This window comes from Coptis chinensis, chromosome 3 (assembly GCF_015680905.1).
Source record: "Coptis chinensis isolate HL-2020 chromosome 3, ASM1568090v1, whole genome shotgun sequence".
Lineage (NCBI taxonomy): Eukaryota > Viridiplantae > Streptophyta > Magnoliopsida > Ranunculales > Ranunculaceae > Coptis > Coptis chinensis.
In genome coordinates, this window is record NC_141458.1 from 110,585,329 (window position 1) to 110,602,668 (window position 17,340).

Here is a 17,340-nt window from a genome sequence, read left to right on the forward strand (position 1 = left end):
CCACAATAATCTAGCCAGCAACCTTCCGTTACATCTTCCACAGTTCTCGTGAGTCTATTTGTATTTACATTTGCATGACCTGGATTCCTATGCTTTTAGTGCTCCTCTAATTGTTTTGGCAATTCCAGGCAACAAATCTGCAACTTCGTCCTACAACACAATCATTAGCAGATTGGATAGAGCATACTTCTGCTGATGGGAAAAGGTAGTGTTGCTTGAACATAGCTATATTCTTTGAGAGTGTTGAAATTTTATTATTTATTCAGTGGGAATTAAAAGTTATTTTAATGGTATTTCGTTAATTTTATTAAATTACTTATGTTTAGTTTCTTTGGACCCACTGAGTTTATTATCTTATTTCATTCACATGTTTTGATATCTATGCTAATTGTCCATTTTATCAAATTTCCAGATATTATTACAACAAAAAAACTAAACTTTCTAGTTGGGAGAAGCCTCTAGAATTAATGTCACCGATTGAGGTGAGTCATAACCAAATAGTGTAGATAAAAGACTTTCTAGTATCGTGGGTAATTGTTTATCAAATGTTTATTGTGGATATAAGATTTTGCTTTAATCTTAGGCCTTGTCGAAAGGATAGTCAAACCTTATAACTATTGTTCTGCAAACCTTTTCTTTTATGAATTACTTTACTTCCTGATTGCTATGTTACTTGTACACAAACATTTCCCTTTGTGGTTGTTGACACTTGCAATTGTGTTTAAATTGAACAAAATTGTTTTATGCAAATTATATCTTTCTTTGCATGTTCTTCCACTGGTTTGTAGATGTCATGGCAAGTTGGGAGAAAATAATCGACTGCTCTATATGCTCACTTTTGAAGGTGAAGTTTCTCTTTCTCAAGGCAGGCAATCATTGCTATTACATTTTAATTTTATGTAGGAGAATAATGTAAATGAGGATTCTAGAATACATTGCTACCTTCTTTTATACTAATTGCTCTTTTCCACTCAAGGCTACAAGACAAGTATGTGGAGTTCCCACTCAACAATATTTTATATCTAATTTCGTACTTGGAACTTAGAACACACAATCTACATTTAGAAATGTGACCTACCTATATGGCTTCATTGCACAATCATGATCTAGTTACTGCGTATGGTCTTATTATGAAATTTGATTTGTTCAGATGTTTGGACGTTAGGACCTAGACCATGAATATTTTTTTTCTTCTCTATGACCATTGTGTCTGGTGTAGAGTAGCATTGTCTTGATTTTGGTATGGTCTGGTCTAGTCTGTGGAGGCATTAGATTCTTGTTTATTTATAGGTTCTCATCTAATTATCATTTTTGTATAGGTTGAGTCAAAGTATGAGTTATATGCATTTGTGGTACACTGGCCTTACATCTTGTTCTGGACATTACTTTTGTTTCATTCGTTCTTCTCCACAAACATGGCACAAGTTGGATGACTCAAAGGTAACGCTCACAAATTTGTTTTTTATCTGCACCAATGTTGTCTTTTGTAAAGAAGTTAATTTATCATTTATTAACATGCGATCCTGCATAAGTATGAAGAATCTATTGTACGAATTGTCAACATTGATTTAATATAATAGGACGATCCAATTGGAATAAAAAACAAATGATCTTTTATTTAATTTTATAGGTGACAAAAGTTGCAGAAGATTTTGTTCTCTCTCAGGATGCCTACATTTTATTCTATGCAAGGCAGGGTACACCATGGTTTTCAACTTTGATGGAAACCCAAGAGCAGCGTGCTATCACTTCACCAAAGTCTATCCTTGATGAGCAGACAGAGTCTTTGATTTTGTCAATTTTGTACACAAAGGTGACGCCGAGAAGGCTATTGCAAAGCTCAATGGTTAAGGTTATGACAACCTCATCCTTAGAGTAGAGTGGGCTACGCCAAGAACAAACTAGATTGTTAGTTGCCCCTTTTCTGAGTCAGTATGAGGTCTACTGGTAACTATGTTTTTTTATATGTATGGCACTATCAAGTTTTTATGTCTTAGATTGATGATTATATTTTTATAATAATGTTTAGTTGATTGGTGGTTTTATTTTTTGTTATTCATTTGTTGATTAAGTTTGTGGAATGTGATCTTTATATCATATTTGCTAGAACTAGATGTGCATGGTGGACATTATTTGACCTAGGATTTTTATTTTTATTTTCTTAGTGGCTACAATTTACTAACGGATATTTCCGTTACAAACAATAGTTAGTAAATAGCACATCCATTACTAACGGATATATCCGTTAGAAATAACAAATTTAATCGGGCCATCAATGGTTAGCTATCTGTTACAATGAATTTTAGTAACGGATATAACCGTTACTAAAATTATTATCAGTAATGATTATATCCGTTACTAATTTTGGCCTAAGTGAGAGTGACGCCCCAGAGCTAACGAATATAACCGTTAGTAAAAATAAAAGTAACGGATATAACCGTTAGTAAACGCCTTTTCTGGTGTAGGAACTATAGAGTGTCAATTGAACACATTAGTATGAGTGTTAATATGGCAAACCCACTTATGAAAGGGCTATCACCCAAGGTATTCAAGCAACATGCTGAAAGTATATGGCAGTAATTGTTATTTTTGTGAATTTTCTTTAGTGTTTATTGCATTGACATAATTTTGAGCTCATTTTAGAATGTTCTGAATTTTCTGTTTTCCATTATTTATGTGCATGTAAGTGAATGGATGAATGATAACATAAACAGTCTTTTGATAAGACATTATTGACACTTCTTACTTAAGACCTAGTTGACAAGATCATTGGTGTTGTGGTACATGGAAGGAACCATGTAGCTTAATTTGCATGGAACCGCTATGACTCACATTAATGATTCTATTAATGATCATTGGTGTTGTGCCCAAAGACTGCTCTTGGGTATGGAGAAATGTTTTGGACCATAGGGAGACAGCAAGCCAGTTTACTCGACACAAGATTGTCAATGGCAGAAACACCTACCTTTGGCATGATCCTTGGTGTTCAAGCAGACTTTTGTGGTTGAATACAGAAGCAAGATTAATTCTAAACTTCCTCGAGGATGCCACTGTTGATTCACTTATTTCTTCCGGTGACTGGTGTGTTGATGTGCACAATCTCCCCCCTTGCCAAGTCAAACTATGGATCTTTCATACGAGCATACACCTAAACTTGGATAAGGACAAGGTGGTGTGGACTGAGACTAGTTCAAGTATGTTCACAACAAAGTCTGCGTATCAATCTTTGAAATCCTTTCGAGCTAAAGTCCCATGGTATAGACTGGTGTGGGGAAAACTGGTTACCCCCAAGCATTCTTTCACAAGTTGGCAATTGTTCTCGGGCTCACTTCTGACCCAAGATATATAGGTTAATAGTCAGAAAAATTCTATCCAACCAATTCTTCATGTTACCTATGTAATGGCTCAAGGGAAAACTCCAAACATTTCTATTTTGATTGCTCTTTCTCAAAAACACTGTGGGCTAGAATTAAGAGAGAATTGGGCTTAAGTGGAACTATTAAGGATTCAAATGCTGAGTGGTTTGACATCCTTCAAACTATTAATCGAAAGTCAATTTAAGCTAATATCTTAAAGGCTTTTGTGTGTGCTACCATCATGCAATGTTATATGGGTGGAACGGAACAGTAGAAGATTTCAAGGTAAGTAGCATTCAATCTCTGAAGTTGGCAATGCTATTTTAAACCAGCATAAAATCTCATTGCAAGGGCAACTGAAGGATATTAAAGATTCACCAGGCGCAAGAGTTCTAATGCAGAGATTAGGTATACAAACTCAGTTTGTGACAAAGGTCCCTGTCACTTGTACATGGGCTTCACCTGAGGCCGATGAAGTCACATTGAATCCTGATGGCTCAATAAGTAATAATGGCTCGAGTTATGGAGGTTTGGTTAGAAACTCAGAAGGAGGAGTGCACTTCATGTACAAGGGATGTAATCCTTCTAGTTCAGTTCTTGTTCAAGAGCTTAGAGCAATACTTCAAGGATTGAAAGGATGCAAGATAATGGATTTTAGGAAGGTAAAGGTTGCATCTGACTCACTCAGAGCAGTACGCATACTTTTAGGTTCAGAGAGTGCTCCTTGGTACTGTCAGAGTTTAGTAGCCACCATCAAACTGCTAAACCCGTGGTTTGATAAGCTTGTATACACCCACACTTTTCGTGAAAGTAATAGGGCAGTAGACTTTATTGCTAAGACTGGTAATTGTAATGTTCCTTTTGATATGATATACATGACACCTCTAGAGGAAAGTCTAGACCAAATTGTAAAAGAGGATGTTGCAGGTCATGTGTACTTGAGAGTTTTTTAATACAGGTTGGGGTATGCCTAACCCCTAAATGCTTCAAAAAAAAACTATGGTACTTACGATAACCATTAAATGTTAACTCGGCATTTACGCGCGCCTAATGTTTTCTAAACTAAACCATAAACAGTATTATCCTCCTATAGACCAAGTGGGAGACTGTTGGAAATATTCTAAACACAAGAATTTCCTATTAACGGAAACCCTAGATATGGTCCATAGAGAATATAGGGTATATTGGTTTACTTAGAAATTGCCGTTATAGTAGTTTACTAAACAAAAGTCTTTCCTTAATTACAATATTCCTACCATGATGGATCATGATGGATAATGGGAATCTTATGAATTAGGAAACTAAAGTCCTCTCTCTACGTATAAATATGTATTGATTTCCATCAATCAATTCAATTCATCAAAAACACAATTATGATTTATAGGTTAAGAGAGAGAAATCTAGTTCTCCCCCATTAAAAATTCTCGCAAGCAAGCATGACTTCAGATAAAGGTATGTTTATTTATGAGTATTGTTATGTGATTAGCATGTGATTGAAAATCCTGGTTTATGATCTTAAGAATCATTTTATATATGGCAGGGATCATGAAGGAAGGATCTTAGGAGCATGCTCAAAGAAAATGAAGGCCACAACCTCGGCAGAAATTGAGCTCCTGGCTACAGAACTTGCAGTGGAATTTGTTCTTTTGCAGCAATTGAGGGATATTATTTTTGAAGGAGATGCAATGGAAGTAGTTGAAGCCTACAAACATGGAGCTGACAGTGCACCTTGAAAATGGAGGACCCTGCTATTAAATATGTTTTATAATCTTAACTCTCTACACTTTTTTTCTTTTAGACATACTCCTAGAGTTTTAGCTCATAATCTTGTGGCATGGGCTACAAAAAGAGGTCCTGTCGAAATCCTCATGTATTGTAATGACTTCTTATATTTTATTATGAATGAATGAATTAGAAGCCTGTGTCTCTGACACAGGTCTTTCCTATAAAAAAAATAAAATAAAATAAAAAGAAAGGGACAAAACAACAAACATAAAACTAAGTGAACACCATCCTTTTATTGAGAACTTATATCAAATTCATTGATACAATTAAGACTTTACATGACAGAAATAAAAAGAATATTGATACAAATAAAATGAAAAAAGATAAAATAGCATGCATAAAACTGTGCGAACACCATCTTTTGGGCGAGTTTTTTTTTTTTGTTTTTTTAGGCAAGTTGACCTTCAGACTAACGAGGCTATTGAAATGAGCAACATGAGTAACTGCCTCCTGGTTATATAGATGTAGTACACTTCGTGCTTGAGACTCTAATTCACTTAAGGTCAATTCTCGACCATCGGGAACCATAATATAATTGGAGTCGGAGCTGCAAGAACAGGTATCATGATTCATCTCATATTTCTTTTGGTGAAGCTTAGTCCATATTTGTTTCTCAATGTCTTCTAAAATCCAGATGATGCAACAATGGTGATCAAGAGAGCCAAATACGAGATACAAAGATCCCCTGACCACCATTAACTTTAAACACAAAATCAAATTCCTATCAAACTTCGAAAGGTTTGGCATTTCAATTACCTCCATCTTCTCACTTGCAATGTCCATTGAAATGATTAAATGCCTTTTGGCACTTTTAAGATAAGAAACCCAATATACTTTTCTATCAAACACCACTGGTTCACATCCAACCCGATAACGCTTTGGCAGTGTCAACTTCCTCCAAGATGCATTTTTTATGCAGGTACCACCTAAAGTCAGCACCAGGAGCTTGTGAAAATGAGGAACTTTATAAAGTGTATTACAAAAAGGAATGGATGAAGGATCTACACCATTAACGTCTTCGTAATCTTCTTCAGCCCTTGCGTACCAAGCTAGAATCTTATATTGCTGTATAGTATCGTCAAAAACTAGTCGAAAATATTCATAATTCTTCTCAGGGGGAGAAGGTATCTTGGTAGAAAATCGAGTGACTGGGTTGACAATGTGGTAAGAATCAGGACTATCATAACCAACAGGGTTAGGGTTAGGGTTAGGGTTAGGGTCAAAAGCTCCCATAAAAAGCAAACCATCACAAGAGTCCTCTATTATCAAGTTATCATCATTGAACATGTCGTGTAATACGTTAAACCTCTCTCCAGTAATGTCATTGCAATAGTAGTATGTGGCAATCCCATCATGCTTGATTAATCCGGGTGGAAGAGATCTCGACCAATCGAGGTGAAGTTTCACAAACCATGGATCAGAAATAGTTTTGTCCCAACGCTTACAGACGCACCTGAGTGTGACAAGAGTCTCTGTGGAGACGCGGATGAGTATCTCTCGGAAGATGTCATGGGGTAAATTACTAATACTATTTTCTTCTTCTGTTTCTTCTGTTACTTGTTCCTTTGTACGACGACAAACTTGATCTGAGAGAAGCATCTCCTGAAAAGCACGCAAAAGGAAGAGTTGAGAGAGAAGTATGAAGTCGGAAAAAAGTAAAAACAAGAATAATAAGAGGTCGACGTTATATTTAAAAGGCTTCTTTTCCGACTTGTTATGGAACTCATAATCTTTGTTGGATTAGTTCGGGTTTCTGTTCTCATTTACAAGTAACGATGTTAAACTCCAATTATGTATAAAATTATAAATCAATCAATTTCTTAATTAAAAACCAACCAAAGATAGATACACAAGAAACATGAAATTCATAACAGATGCAAACATGAAATACCTGGTGACCTTGAACGAATTGATTGAGGCTATCTATATTACGAATATAGATAGTAAGACAAATTGGATTAATATGTGTTACGAAATGTAAATTGGACACAAATTCGAACCGGAATTTGGGAGTGTTTCAAATTCAAATCGAAATTTGGGATGCACCGAGAAGCGGTCTGTCCATAGAAGAGTTCCAAACGAGTCAAAATTGGTAACTTTCTATCTCAAGTCGGGCCCTAGGCCCTGCCAAGAGCCCAAGACGGCATGAGTGCTTTATTGTTTGAACTTCGAAGCGCAGTGGCAGTAAACAGTAAGCTGCCTATTTTGCAATTTGTTTTTAATCTCATGTTTATCGAATTAGTGGAACCTATGACTCTTTTACCAAAGCGGAAATGCAAAATATGGCGAATAGCGATATATGTGGATTTCTTAGGAATCTTTTTTTTTTGTTTACAAATTAGTGGAATCTATGACTTTTTCTTGTTAATCAATTTTTGTATATTAAACTCGTAATATTCTTTGTATTCTTCATCAAGGTAGCCTTTGTATTCTTCTTTGTTCTCTCTCAACTTCTAGTTTCTACAAGGTATATACAACTTACTTGAAACCTAAACATAAAAAAAATCAGTAAAATGGCATAAAACGCCAATACTTCTTCCTAAGCCTATTCATCCCATTCTTAGTAGCTTTACTTTCATTCAGCTTGCACTACTGCAGCAAGGTCGTCACTGGATGGCGATCCCACTTTCTCTGGTGTTGTCTCAGATTCTTATCACATACTCTTTGAAGCTCTTTGAAGTCCAGAACAAGGTTTTATCCATTTAACGACATACCTAAACTTTCTAGTCTGGAAACCACCTGATCTGGCCTGATAGATGCCGAAACACTAAACTCTGTTTCCTGTCTGGGCAAGTTTCAGAATCTGGGCAGCTCGAAAACGATGATTGTGGATTATCAAGATCTCCAACCTCAATGATGTCTTGTTCTGAGAAATTACAGCTTCCACGAAGGTCTTGAATTGGAAAACTGGATGTACATTCCTCTAGGTGTCTCTTGGAGTCTGCCAGAAGCCTACAGTGTTCAGCCCTTTCAACCTACACAGGAGTTTGAACTGATGTAAGACAGGGAAATAGAAAATCGGTAAAAACGTTTTTCGCTTCTAACTATTAAATCATGTCAGAGTATGCACGTGTGAATAAAGATCAAAAGCTACAGTACAAGCATAACATGTGTATGTCTTCTTACATGATTTTCATTAAAACTAGCTTACGGAAATTCCAGCCGTGTGACCAATCCAATCCAAGGCAGGTCCAACTTTCAGATTGTCTTCCGAAAGTGCCATTGCTAAGCAAATCCAAAAGTCCATAACACTAAACTTTCCTAGCACCATCCCTGCCTCTGACCACTACAACGCAACCACTACCATACAGTGATACAGATCTTAAATCTAGAAAGACAATACAAGGACCAGACACTACTTAACAAAGGAGAAAACAGATTATATTCAACTAAACTCTAGAACCATTCTCTGAAAAGGGGCGGCATCAAAGTGAACATGGATACTTGATGGGATCAAAACCCATACCATTTCGGACCAGCGTCTATAACCTTGCTAACATGAAGAGCTAATTCAGAACTAGATTTGATGCGAATAAACTAATACAGATCTCTAAATGTTTCCAAATCCAGACGAGGAGAGTGTGGGACCTCCTTAATATGAAACTTAACTCAAAAGCCACAAGAACTACAAAAAAAGTCGTTAAACATATGGGGTAAAGATTAGAGGTTGATGAGGGTCTGAAAATACCTCAGCATTGTCAATCTCGCAGCGCCTCTAATTTGTCCTGTAATCGTGTATGACCCAATTGGTTTTTATTCCATTAGGTGCTTGGCCCGTGTAGAATTCAAGAGTTAATGCATTTATTAAATGCCTCGTGAATTAAAATACACTTTCAATCGAGGAGCAAGACTCTAAAAGAGTACAATCAATTTCCACATACCGGTTATCACAAATACTTTAAATCACCGAGATATAACAATAAAATCCAATAACTAGCCATAACCAATTTCTATATACATTTGAACATTTACGATAATTAGAAAATAATTATATCCTTTCATTCCACACCAATCTTTCCATAATAATAAGAATATACTAAAATTATAAACACGACATAACATACACCGCCATTTTGCCAATAACTAACTTAAACACCTAACCATTTCCATTCATGACTTAACCAATATTAATAGGTTTGTTTTTCTATGTTGCCTCAACAGATAACCACTGTTGGATTTCTCTGAAATTTTAAAGGGTAAAACTACTGTGTGTTATAAATATACAGATCAAATTTGATATCTATCCAACAAAGGATCAACCTCCATCTAATCAGAAGAAAAAGACTGCGCACTGCAATTTTTCTGGTGTAGAAAAACTACGACCAATCACACTTATGCGTGCCTAAAAAGATATCCAACCGTTGGATTTGTCTATAATTTTAATATGTAATACTACCATGTGTTATACAGCTACAGATTAAATGTAACCTCCATCCAGAATTTTTTCAATCTCCATCTAAGCAAAAGCTTACAACTGCACGCTGCAGTTTTCTACAGAGAGTTAAACTAGAAACCAGTCTTGCTAATAAAGGCCTCGACAGATATCCGGCCATTGGATCTGTCCGAAAATTAAATATGTCATACTTCAATGTGTCAGGACACTATAGTTTAAATTTGACAAAAATTTGTTTTGGAAAAGGTCTCAATCTAGGTAGAAACAAATATTGCATCAGAGACGTTTTGTAGAGTAAAATTCACTGTACTCTATTCATCTTCTTCAAATACCACTCTACAGTTTATTAATGGCTCATGCTACCAATCAAGATTCATATGAACAATATAAATAGTAAGAACATATCATGTTACTACATAAATCATAAAATCTAACTCACAAATTAAATTGACCAAATTCCGACCGCTATAACCTAATAGTAAAAACATGCAAATATGTTACCACATAGATAAAGTATTGTAAACCAAATAAAAGAATGTAAATAAAATGAATTAATACCATTCCATCTTGCAAATATATATTTTATTAACATACAGTCTGTACAAGTCTTTAACATATAGCATGCCCAGGTGAAATGACATGATACCAATATGCTGATAGCAAATTGAAATTGCATCCGGCTTTAAAAAAATAGTGGTGCACCATATACATATACCACACCCATGTCAGTACTTAAGTATACACACACATATACATCATGCTCATGTAGGATCTTTTTACATCAAGAAATTTTAATAGAGAAGCCGGTTCGAAACTAATAGATAGGTTGTATTCATGCATATTAAAGTCTAACTTATAGCATATTGCACAATTATTACATGGCCCCAATTTAATGGTATACCTTCTATGTAATCAAACAGTCCTTGCATGGACATTATGTTGGGTTTTGACCGTGAGAAGTATTCAAGTCCACAAATTATCCCCATTATTATTTTGATGTGAGAAGTAACCAAACCTTAGCCAAAAGAAAATCAAACAGCACGCATAAAGAGATTAATCCAGTTTCTTAATACATATATCATAATAACCAATAGAAATTAATGTGTATCCATGTCACTTGCTAGTGCTACCCATCACACCGTACTATCATATGTTCTTGCCAATACCTTGTCAAACCACAAAGCATTGATAATCACGGTAACAAACTCATAGTGACAATATATAAATTAATAAAAACAGTCCACTCACCAGATATCGCAAAACATTAGTTATAATCTAGTAAAGAAAATCGAAAAATGGCATCGTGCCGAAGCAGCCAATACCCTTTCTTCTTCTTTTTTTCTTTTCTCTTTATTTCTCTTTGGTTTAAACCTAGAACTCTCCCTCGCTTCACTCTTCACTCTTTTCTTTCTCACTTTCTCTCCCATATCTTTTTTCTCTCTTTTATTTTATTTATATTTTTTTAATACCCCAAATACAAGGAAAGAGGTTCGGTGGTTATTTTTATCTTTATCATTTTTTAAGCCCACTTTGTAGATAATAGGCCCATGTCTAAATAATACTAATAAAACAATATAAAATACATGCTATATATATATATATATATATATATATATATATATATATATATATATATATATATATATATATATATATCTGAGCTAAACAGCTTAGGACATCTCATCTATATATATATGTCGGATCAATGCTCAAACTCGCTCCCAGATAACGACAAGTTGGTCATTTGACTTTCTAACATGAAAACTCAAAATTAGACGATTTTTTCTCCTGAAATTGACATCAAAATAGACAAAATCTAAAAGCAGACTTGCACATTGTTCTAAGGGCTGATTTTTGGTAGATATTATCCCCCTACCATGGATAGTATCTCCACAAAAAATCAGTTCAATCGGATGTGTCTAGTCTTATCAAAAGAGTGTTAAAATTCTGGACCGTCAGATAAATTTTTAATTTGAACTCAATTTTTGGTAGGGTTAGACATGTTCAAAGGAGCTGATTTTTTGTGGAGATGATCTCCATGTTGTGGAGATCACATCCCTATAAAATCAGCTTTTAGTTCATTATGTAAGTAGATATGTCAATTCCATATGTTATTTCTGTATGTCGACATAGCAAGCCCGTATGTATATATGTATATATATATATACATGAGCAAGTTACGTTTACTATACTTTTTATACCATAGTTTATACCACACCCCCTTACAAGATGAATTAAGTGGTAATAATTTGTGGATATGATCTACAAACCATAGGTAACATCTCCACAAAAATTCATCTCATTTGGAAATCTCCAACCTAGTTAAAAGTTGTTATAAACTTTGAATTTTTTTTAACAGTTCAAATTTTTTGATTTTGGAATCATCTTTTGACATAGTTAAACATTATCAAATGAGGTGAAATTTTATAGAGGTGGTCTTCTTGGTTAGTTGAACACATCCACAAAAAACTAGGTTATAATTCATGTTGTAGATAAATTAAGTTGTGAGGTATGGTATAAACTATGGTATCCACAAAAAAAGTGGAAATCTCCAACCTAGTGTTATAAACTTTGAATATATATATATATCATATATATATATATATATATATATATATATATATATATATATATATATATATATATATATATATATATGCAAGCACAAGTATCATGATTCATCTCATATTTCTTTTGGTGAAGCTTAGTCCATATTTGCTTCTCAATGTCTTCTAAAATCCAGATGATGAAACAATGGTGATCAAGATCCAAATACAAGATACAAAGATCCCCTAACCACCATTAACTTTAAAATCAAAGCCAAATTCTTGCCAAACTTCGAAAGGTTTGGCATTTCAATTTCCTCCGTCTTCTCACTTGCAATGTCCATTGAAATGATTGTATGTCTTTTGACACTTTCAAGATAAGAAACCCAATACACTTTTCTATTAAACACCACGGGTTCAGATCCAACCGGACAAATGCTTTAATTGTGTCAATTTCATCCAAGATGTTTTTTTAATGCCATGTACCTCCTAAAGTCAACACTAAGAGCTCATGAGAATAAGAAACCCCGTCATGGCAAGTATGACCAAAAGGAACGCCCCTAGTAATCATTAGGGTCTTCGAGACTTGCATACCAGAATCTTATATTGGTGTATAGTATCGTCGAAAACTAGTTGAAGATAATCGCAATTCTTCTATGGGGGAGAAGGTATCTTGGTAGAAAATCGAGTGACGGGGTTGACAATGTCGGGATAAGTACAAACGTCAGGGTCATGTAATATGTTAAAAGTCCCCAGAATGAGCAAACCATCACAAGAGTCTTCTATAACTGAAATCTTGTTATTACACAAGTCATGTACGTAATACGTTAAACCTCTCTCCAGTAATGTCATTGCAAAAGTAGTATGCAAATTGTTTCGACCCCCACCTACGTGGCAAACGTCCATTAGTAGGAGTCTCCACTTTATTCATTTAATCAACAGGGCTAAAGCCTAATTTACAATATCATGAATCAATGTACAAGCCTATTAACTCATGTGTCTAAGGTTGAACCTTAGCCACATGGCTTGCCACTAATGTACATTAATTTATGTCCAGATTCGTTTATTATCAAAGAGATAATTATCAATTAAGAGTTATATTCAATTACAATTACTTAAGCTACAATAATACTTGAGCTACAAGGAATCTTTACTCTACCTATATAAATACCAAACTATTTTTCATACAGAATTACGTTCTTGAGACTTGATCCCATCGATAATTTGGGTACGTAGGTAACCGAAAGGTACAGTCTCATCATTCACTCGAACACCATCGCTTTTTCACTACTTTTCTACATTATTCATCTCTTTCGTCACCACTTAGTATTTTGATCATATTTGGTCAAAACATAATTGGCGCCGTCTGTGGTTCTTATTCAAAATCGACAATCACGTTCTACAAAAGTTATGACGAATACTCGACGAGCCTAAGTTCTCGATGCACTTACTGACAATCATCGCGAATGTGAGGTTCAAGGTCAACCTAGCGGTATCGAACTACTCCCTCCAATTCCTTTTCAACACCCGATTGCATACGATCTGGCTACCATTCCACCAATGCACCAAATTATTCGACACAAAGTTATTGCCTGTAACAATTCTTCGTCATCTGTTGCGGATAATATCCGTCATATGTCTCGAGAACACTTTTTCAAAAGTGCACGAGTGTACGACAAACATAACAACTACTACAAACGTCGTCTGACACAAACCATTCCTCTTGAAGATGATGTTGTATCTGTCACACCACAATGTAACGCACGCCAATGACATCGTAGCATGTGGGATCATTTACGAGGTGAGGATGAGGATGAGATTCCTGTTGTTTGTAATGTACGTCATCCATGAGTTCTCGAAAATGGTGTTGTATCTATCACACCACAACGTAACATAAGCTAACAATATAGTTGCGTGTGGAATCGTTTAAGTGGTGATGATTAGATTCTTGTTGTTCACAATGATTACCCACGACTTCAAGACAATAAATACGGACTTCGCAATGGTTACTTTTCACGAATCTCAGTAAAATGCATCTAATTCATATTTGTCCATTGTCGTTTGATAGTGACGATGGTCGTCTCATTTTATTTGTTAGTACGACTCTTATATCAGTTGAATGGCGGCATTCTTGCTTTGAGAAATTTGCATTGGCATTGTTTCATGCTCTCAGATGTCTTAAGCTTATTTCAAAGAAGGAATAGTCAAAGTTTATACTTATCGAATATCTGCTGTGCAAGTTTTTTGCAATGTCTACGGACTGAGTTACAAAATGGAAAAGTTACCTTAGCGCTTACAACATTGTCTCTGACACTCATATAGTTAAATAGAGACAAACTTTGGTTTTGCTAGTGGCTAATTTCTTATCAATGATATTCCTATATCGAACGCATTACTCGATGAAGAACATGTCGATCCCTAATTGTTATTACCTCCGCAGGGCGATGACTTGAAATATTTATCCGATATATTAGTTGATTGTTAGATTTACACCGATAGTTCGCATAATAAGTCTAGCTCCGGTCTTGGTTTTGTCATCTTGAAGTTGAATGAAGACACAATTGGGAGGTCTCTACGTTTGGGTTTTGACGCTTCACATAATATGGCCAAGTACGAAACTGTCATTTGCGGTATACGCATAACTCTTCAGCTGGGGGCGACTAAGTTAAGATTAATTATTCTAAGTTAGCCGCTAGCCATTTTGAATGATAATATGCGGCTTGCATGATATAACGGTCGGTTTTTTTTAACTTAATTCAACGAATTATACGAAATTTTGTATCTATCAGTATTGTACAGTATCCGCGTTATGATGTAAGGCATCCTGTTTCTATCGCATACTTATCCGTGAAAAATCAAGTCGTCGATGTCACGACAACACTGGATTAACCACTTATGTTGTTAGATGATTCCAACGAGCTTGACACTGATAATGTCTCGGTATCTACCGATGACGATCATGAAGCTGACGATGCTCTGAAATTCCTGATGACCAAAAACTCTATCGCAGCGGCACAAGTCTCAATCTTATCCTTCGTTGTTTGGGCAGAACGAATGATTTACTAGGCCTCGAAGAAATTCATTCAGGACTATGTGAACACCACTCCTGGGGGCAAAGTCTCGCTCACATAGCAATGACCCAATGGTATTGGTGGCTATACATGCCAAAGGATGTTATGCGTTTATCCGAGAAGTGTGTGCCTTGTCAAAAACATGATGTATGATATGGGTCAAACTTTCCGCGATGAAGCGTCATCCAATCCATAAACCTTGGTCATTTACGAAATGGGGCCTTGACATTGTTGGTTTATTTCTGCCAGCCCCTGGCAGTGTTTGTTTCTTGTTTGTCGCAACAGATTATTTTACTAAGTGAGCGGACAAAATAGACAAGTTGAACGAAAAACTGGACAAAAATTTGTTAGTATGTTTCCAGTTCAATAGTTTCTTTTCCATTATTATCTTTACACTTTTCAAGATTTGGTAATCAATAAAGTTTTTCTTTCACATCAGTTCTAATGGTATCATTTTCTTTCCATCGCAATATTATTATCGCTACGAAAAAAATTGATGAAGTTACCACGTTTAGTTTCGTCAGTCTAAGTTTAATCGTTTTTACGCTCGCTTAGTTCGTTATTATCGCTACAACAAAATTTGACGAAGTTACCACGTTTAGCTTCGTCAATCTATACGCTCGCTTAGTTCGTTACTATCGCTACGACAAAATCTGATGAAGTTACTGCGTTTAGCTTCGTCAGTCTAAGTTTGATCGCTTTTAAGCTCGCTTAGTTCGTTACTATCGCTATGACAAAATCTGACGAAGTTACCGCGTTTAGCTTTGTCAGTCTAAGTTTGAATGCTTTTACGCTCGCTTAGTTCGTTACTATCGCTACGACAAAATCTGACGAAGTTACCGTGTTTAACTTCGTCAGTCTAAGTTTGAACGTTTTTACGCTCACTTAGTTCGTTACTATCACTACGACAAAATCTGACGAAGTTACCGCGTTTAGCTTCGTCAGTCTAAGTTTGAATATTTTTACGCTCGTTTAGTTCGTTACTATCGCTACAACAAAATCTGACGAAGTTATAACGTTTAATTTTGTCAGTTTAAGTTTGAACGCTTTTACGCTCCGCTTAGTTCGTTACTATCGCTACTATAAAATCTGACGAAGTTACCATATTTAGCTTCGTCAGTCTAAGTTTGAACGCTTTTATGCTTGCTTAGTTCATTACTATCGCTACAAAAAAATCTGACGAAGTTATAACGTTTAGCTTCGTCAGTCTAAGTTTGAACGCTTTTACGCTCGCTTAGTTCGTTCCTATCGTTACGACAAAATCTAACGAAGTTACTATGTTTAGCTTCGTCAGTTTCAGTTTGAACGTTTTTACGCTCGCTTAGTTCGTTACTATCGCTACGACAAAATCTGACGAAGTTATAACATTTTATTTCGTCAGTCTAAGTTTGAACGCTTTTACGCTTCGCTTAGTTCGTTACTATCGCTATGACAAAATCTGACGAAGTTACCACATTTAGCTTTGCCAGTTTAAGTTTTAACGCTTTTATGCTCGCTTAATTTGTTACTCTCGCTACGACAAAATCTAACGAAGTTACCACGTTTAGCTTCGTCAGTCTAAGTTTGAACGCTTTTACGCTCGCTTAGTATGTTACTATCGCAACGACAAAACCTGACGAAGTTACCACGTTTAGCTTCGTCAATCTAAGTTTGAACGCTTTTACGCTCGTTTAGTACATTACTCTCGCTACGACAAAATCTGACGAAGTTACCACGTTTAGCTTCATCAGTCTATGTTTGAACGCTTTTATGCTCGCTTAGTACATTACTCTCGCTACGATAAAATCTGATGAAGTTACCATGTTTAGCTTCGCTAGTGTAAGTTTGAACGTTTTTACGCTTGCTTATTCTAATTTTGCCAAGTTAAGTTAGTATTGGGGGCATTTTTCTCTACATGGGGGCGTCTCATTCTATTTCATTTCAACTACATAAATCAACACCATTGTCAGTTTTCTACAGGTATGTTATCTAACACAACAACAATATTCAATAGCAAACTCATACTTCATTTTTATTTTTCATCAAAACAAGTTTTAGCTCTATGGTATTACATTCACACAATTACCTAATCAATTGTGTCTATCAATTGTCTTACGGTCGCTTGATTAAATCTTCATTTTCTTCTTCGAAATCTGCATTCGCTTCGCTTAGCACTTTCAGTTAACTATCTTCCGCATTCATTATTTTTT

At 35.5% G+C, this 17,340-nt stretch overlaps 1 protein-coding gene and 1 long non-coding RNA gene across 4 annotated transcripts; both read right to left on the minus strand.

The window, feature by feature from the left end:
- Positions 1 to 5,355: 5,355 nt before the first annotated feature.
- LOC147512933 (F-box protein At2g23160-like) lies at positions 5,356 to 7,352 on the minus strand. 2 transcript variants are annotated; one of them, XM_086595932.1, is made up of 3 exons: positions 7,033 to 7,352; positions 6,149 to 6,743; positions 5,356 to 6,067 (listed from the first exon to the last, which is right to left on the minus strand). In XM_086595932.1, the coding sequence occupies exons 2-3, from the start codon at positions 6,738 to 6,740 to the stop codon at positions 5,385 to 5,387; spliced, it is 1,275 nt and encodes a 424-aa protein (XP_086452058.1). In that variant the 5' UTR covers positions 6,741 to 6,743; positions 7,033 to 7,352; the 3' UTR covers positions 5,356 to 5,384. The 2 variants fall into 2 exon arrangements, with proteins under 2 accessions (XP_086452058.1, XP_086452057.1); XM_086595931.1 differs by having other exon boundaries at positions 5,356 to 6,743; positions 7,033 to 7,350.
- Positions 7,353 to 7,524: 172 nt separating this feature from the next.
- Positions 7,525 to 10,766, minus strand: LOC147512934 (uncharacterized). 2 transcript variants are annotated; one of them, XR_015215138.1, is made up of 2 exons: positions 8,830 to 10,766; positions 7,525 to 8,116 (listed from the first exon to the last, which is right to left on the minus strand). It is a non-coding gene; the product is annotated as an uncharacterized LOC147512934 (long non-coding RNA). The 2 variants fall into 2 exon arrangements; XR_015215137.1 differs by lacking the exon at positions 8,830 to 10,766 and adding an exon at positions 8,268 to 8,823.
- Positions 10,767 to 17,340: the final 6,574 nt, after the last annotated feature.

Excerpts from the sequence above, each read along its gene's own strand:
- LOC147512933 (XM_086595931.1), bottom strand. The coding sequence starts at position 6,740 with ATGCTTCTCTCAGATCAAGTTTGTCGTCGTACAAAGGAACAAGTAACA.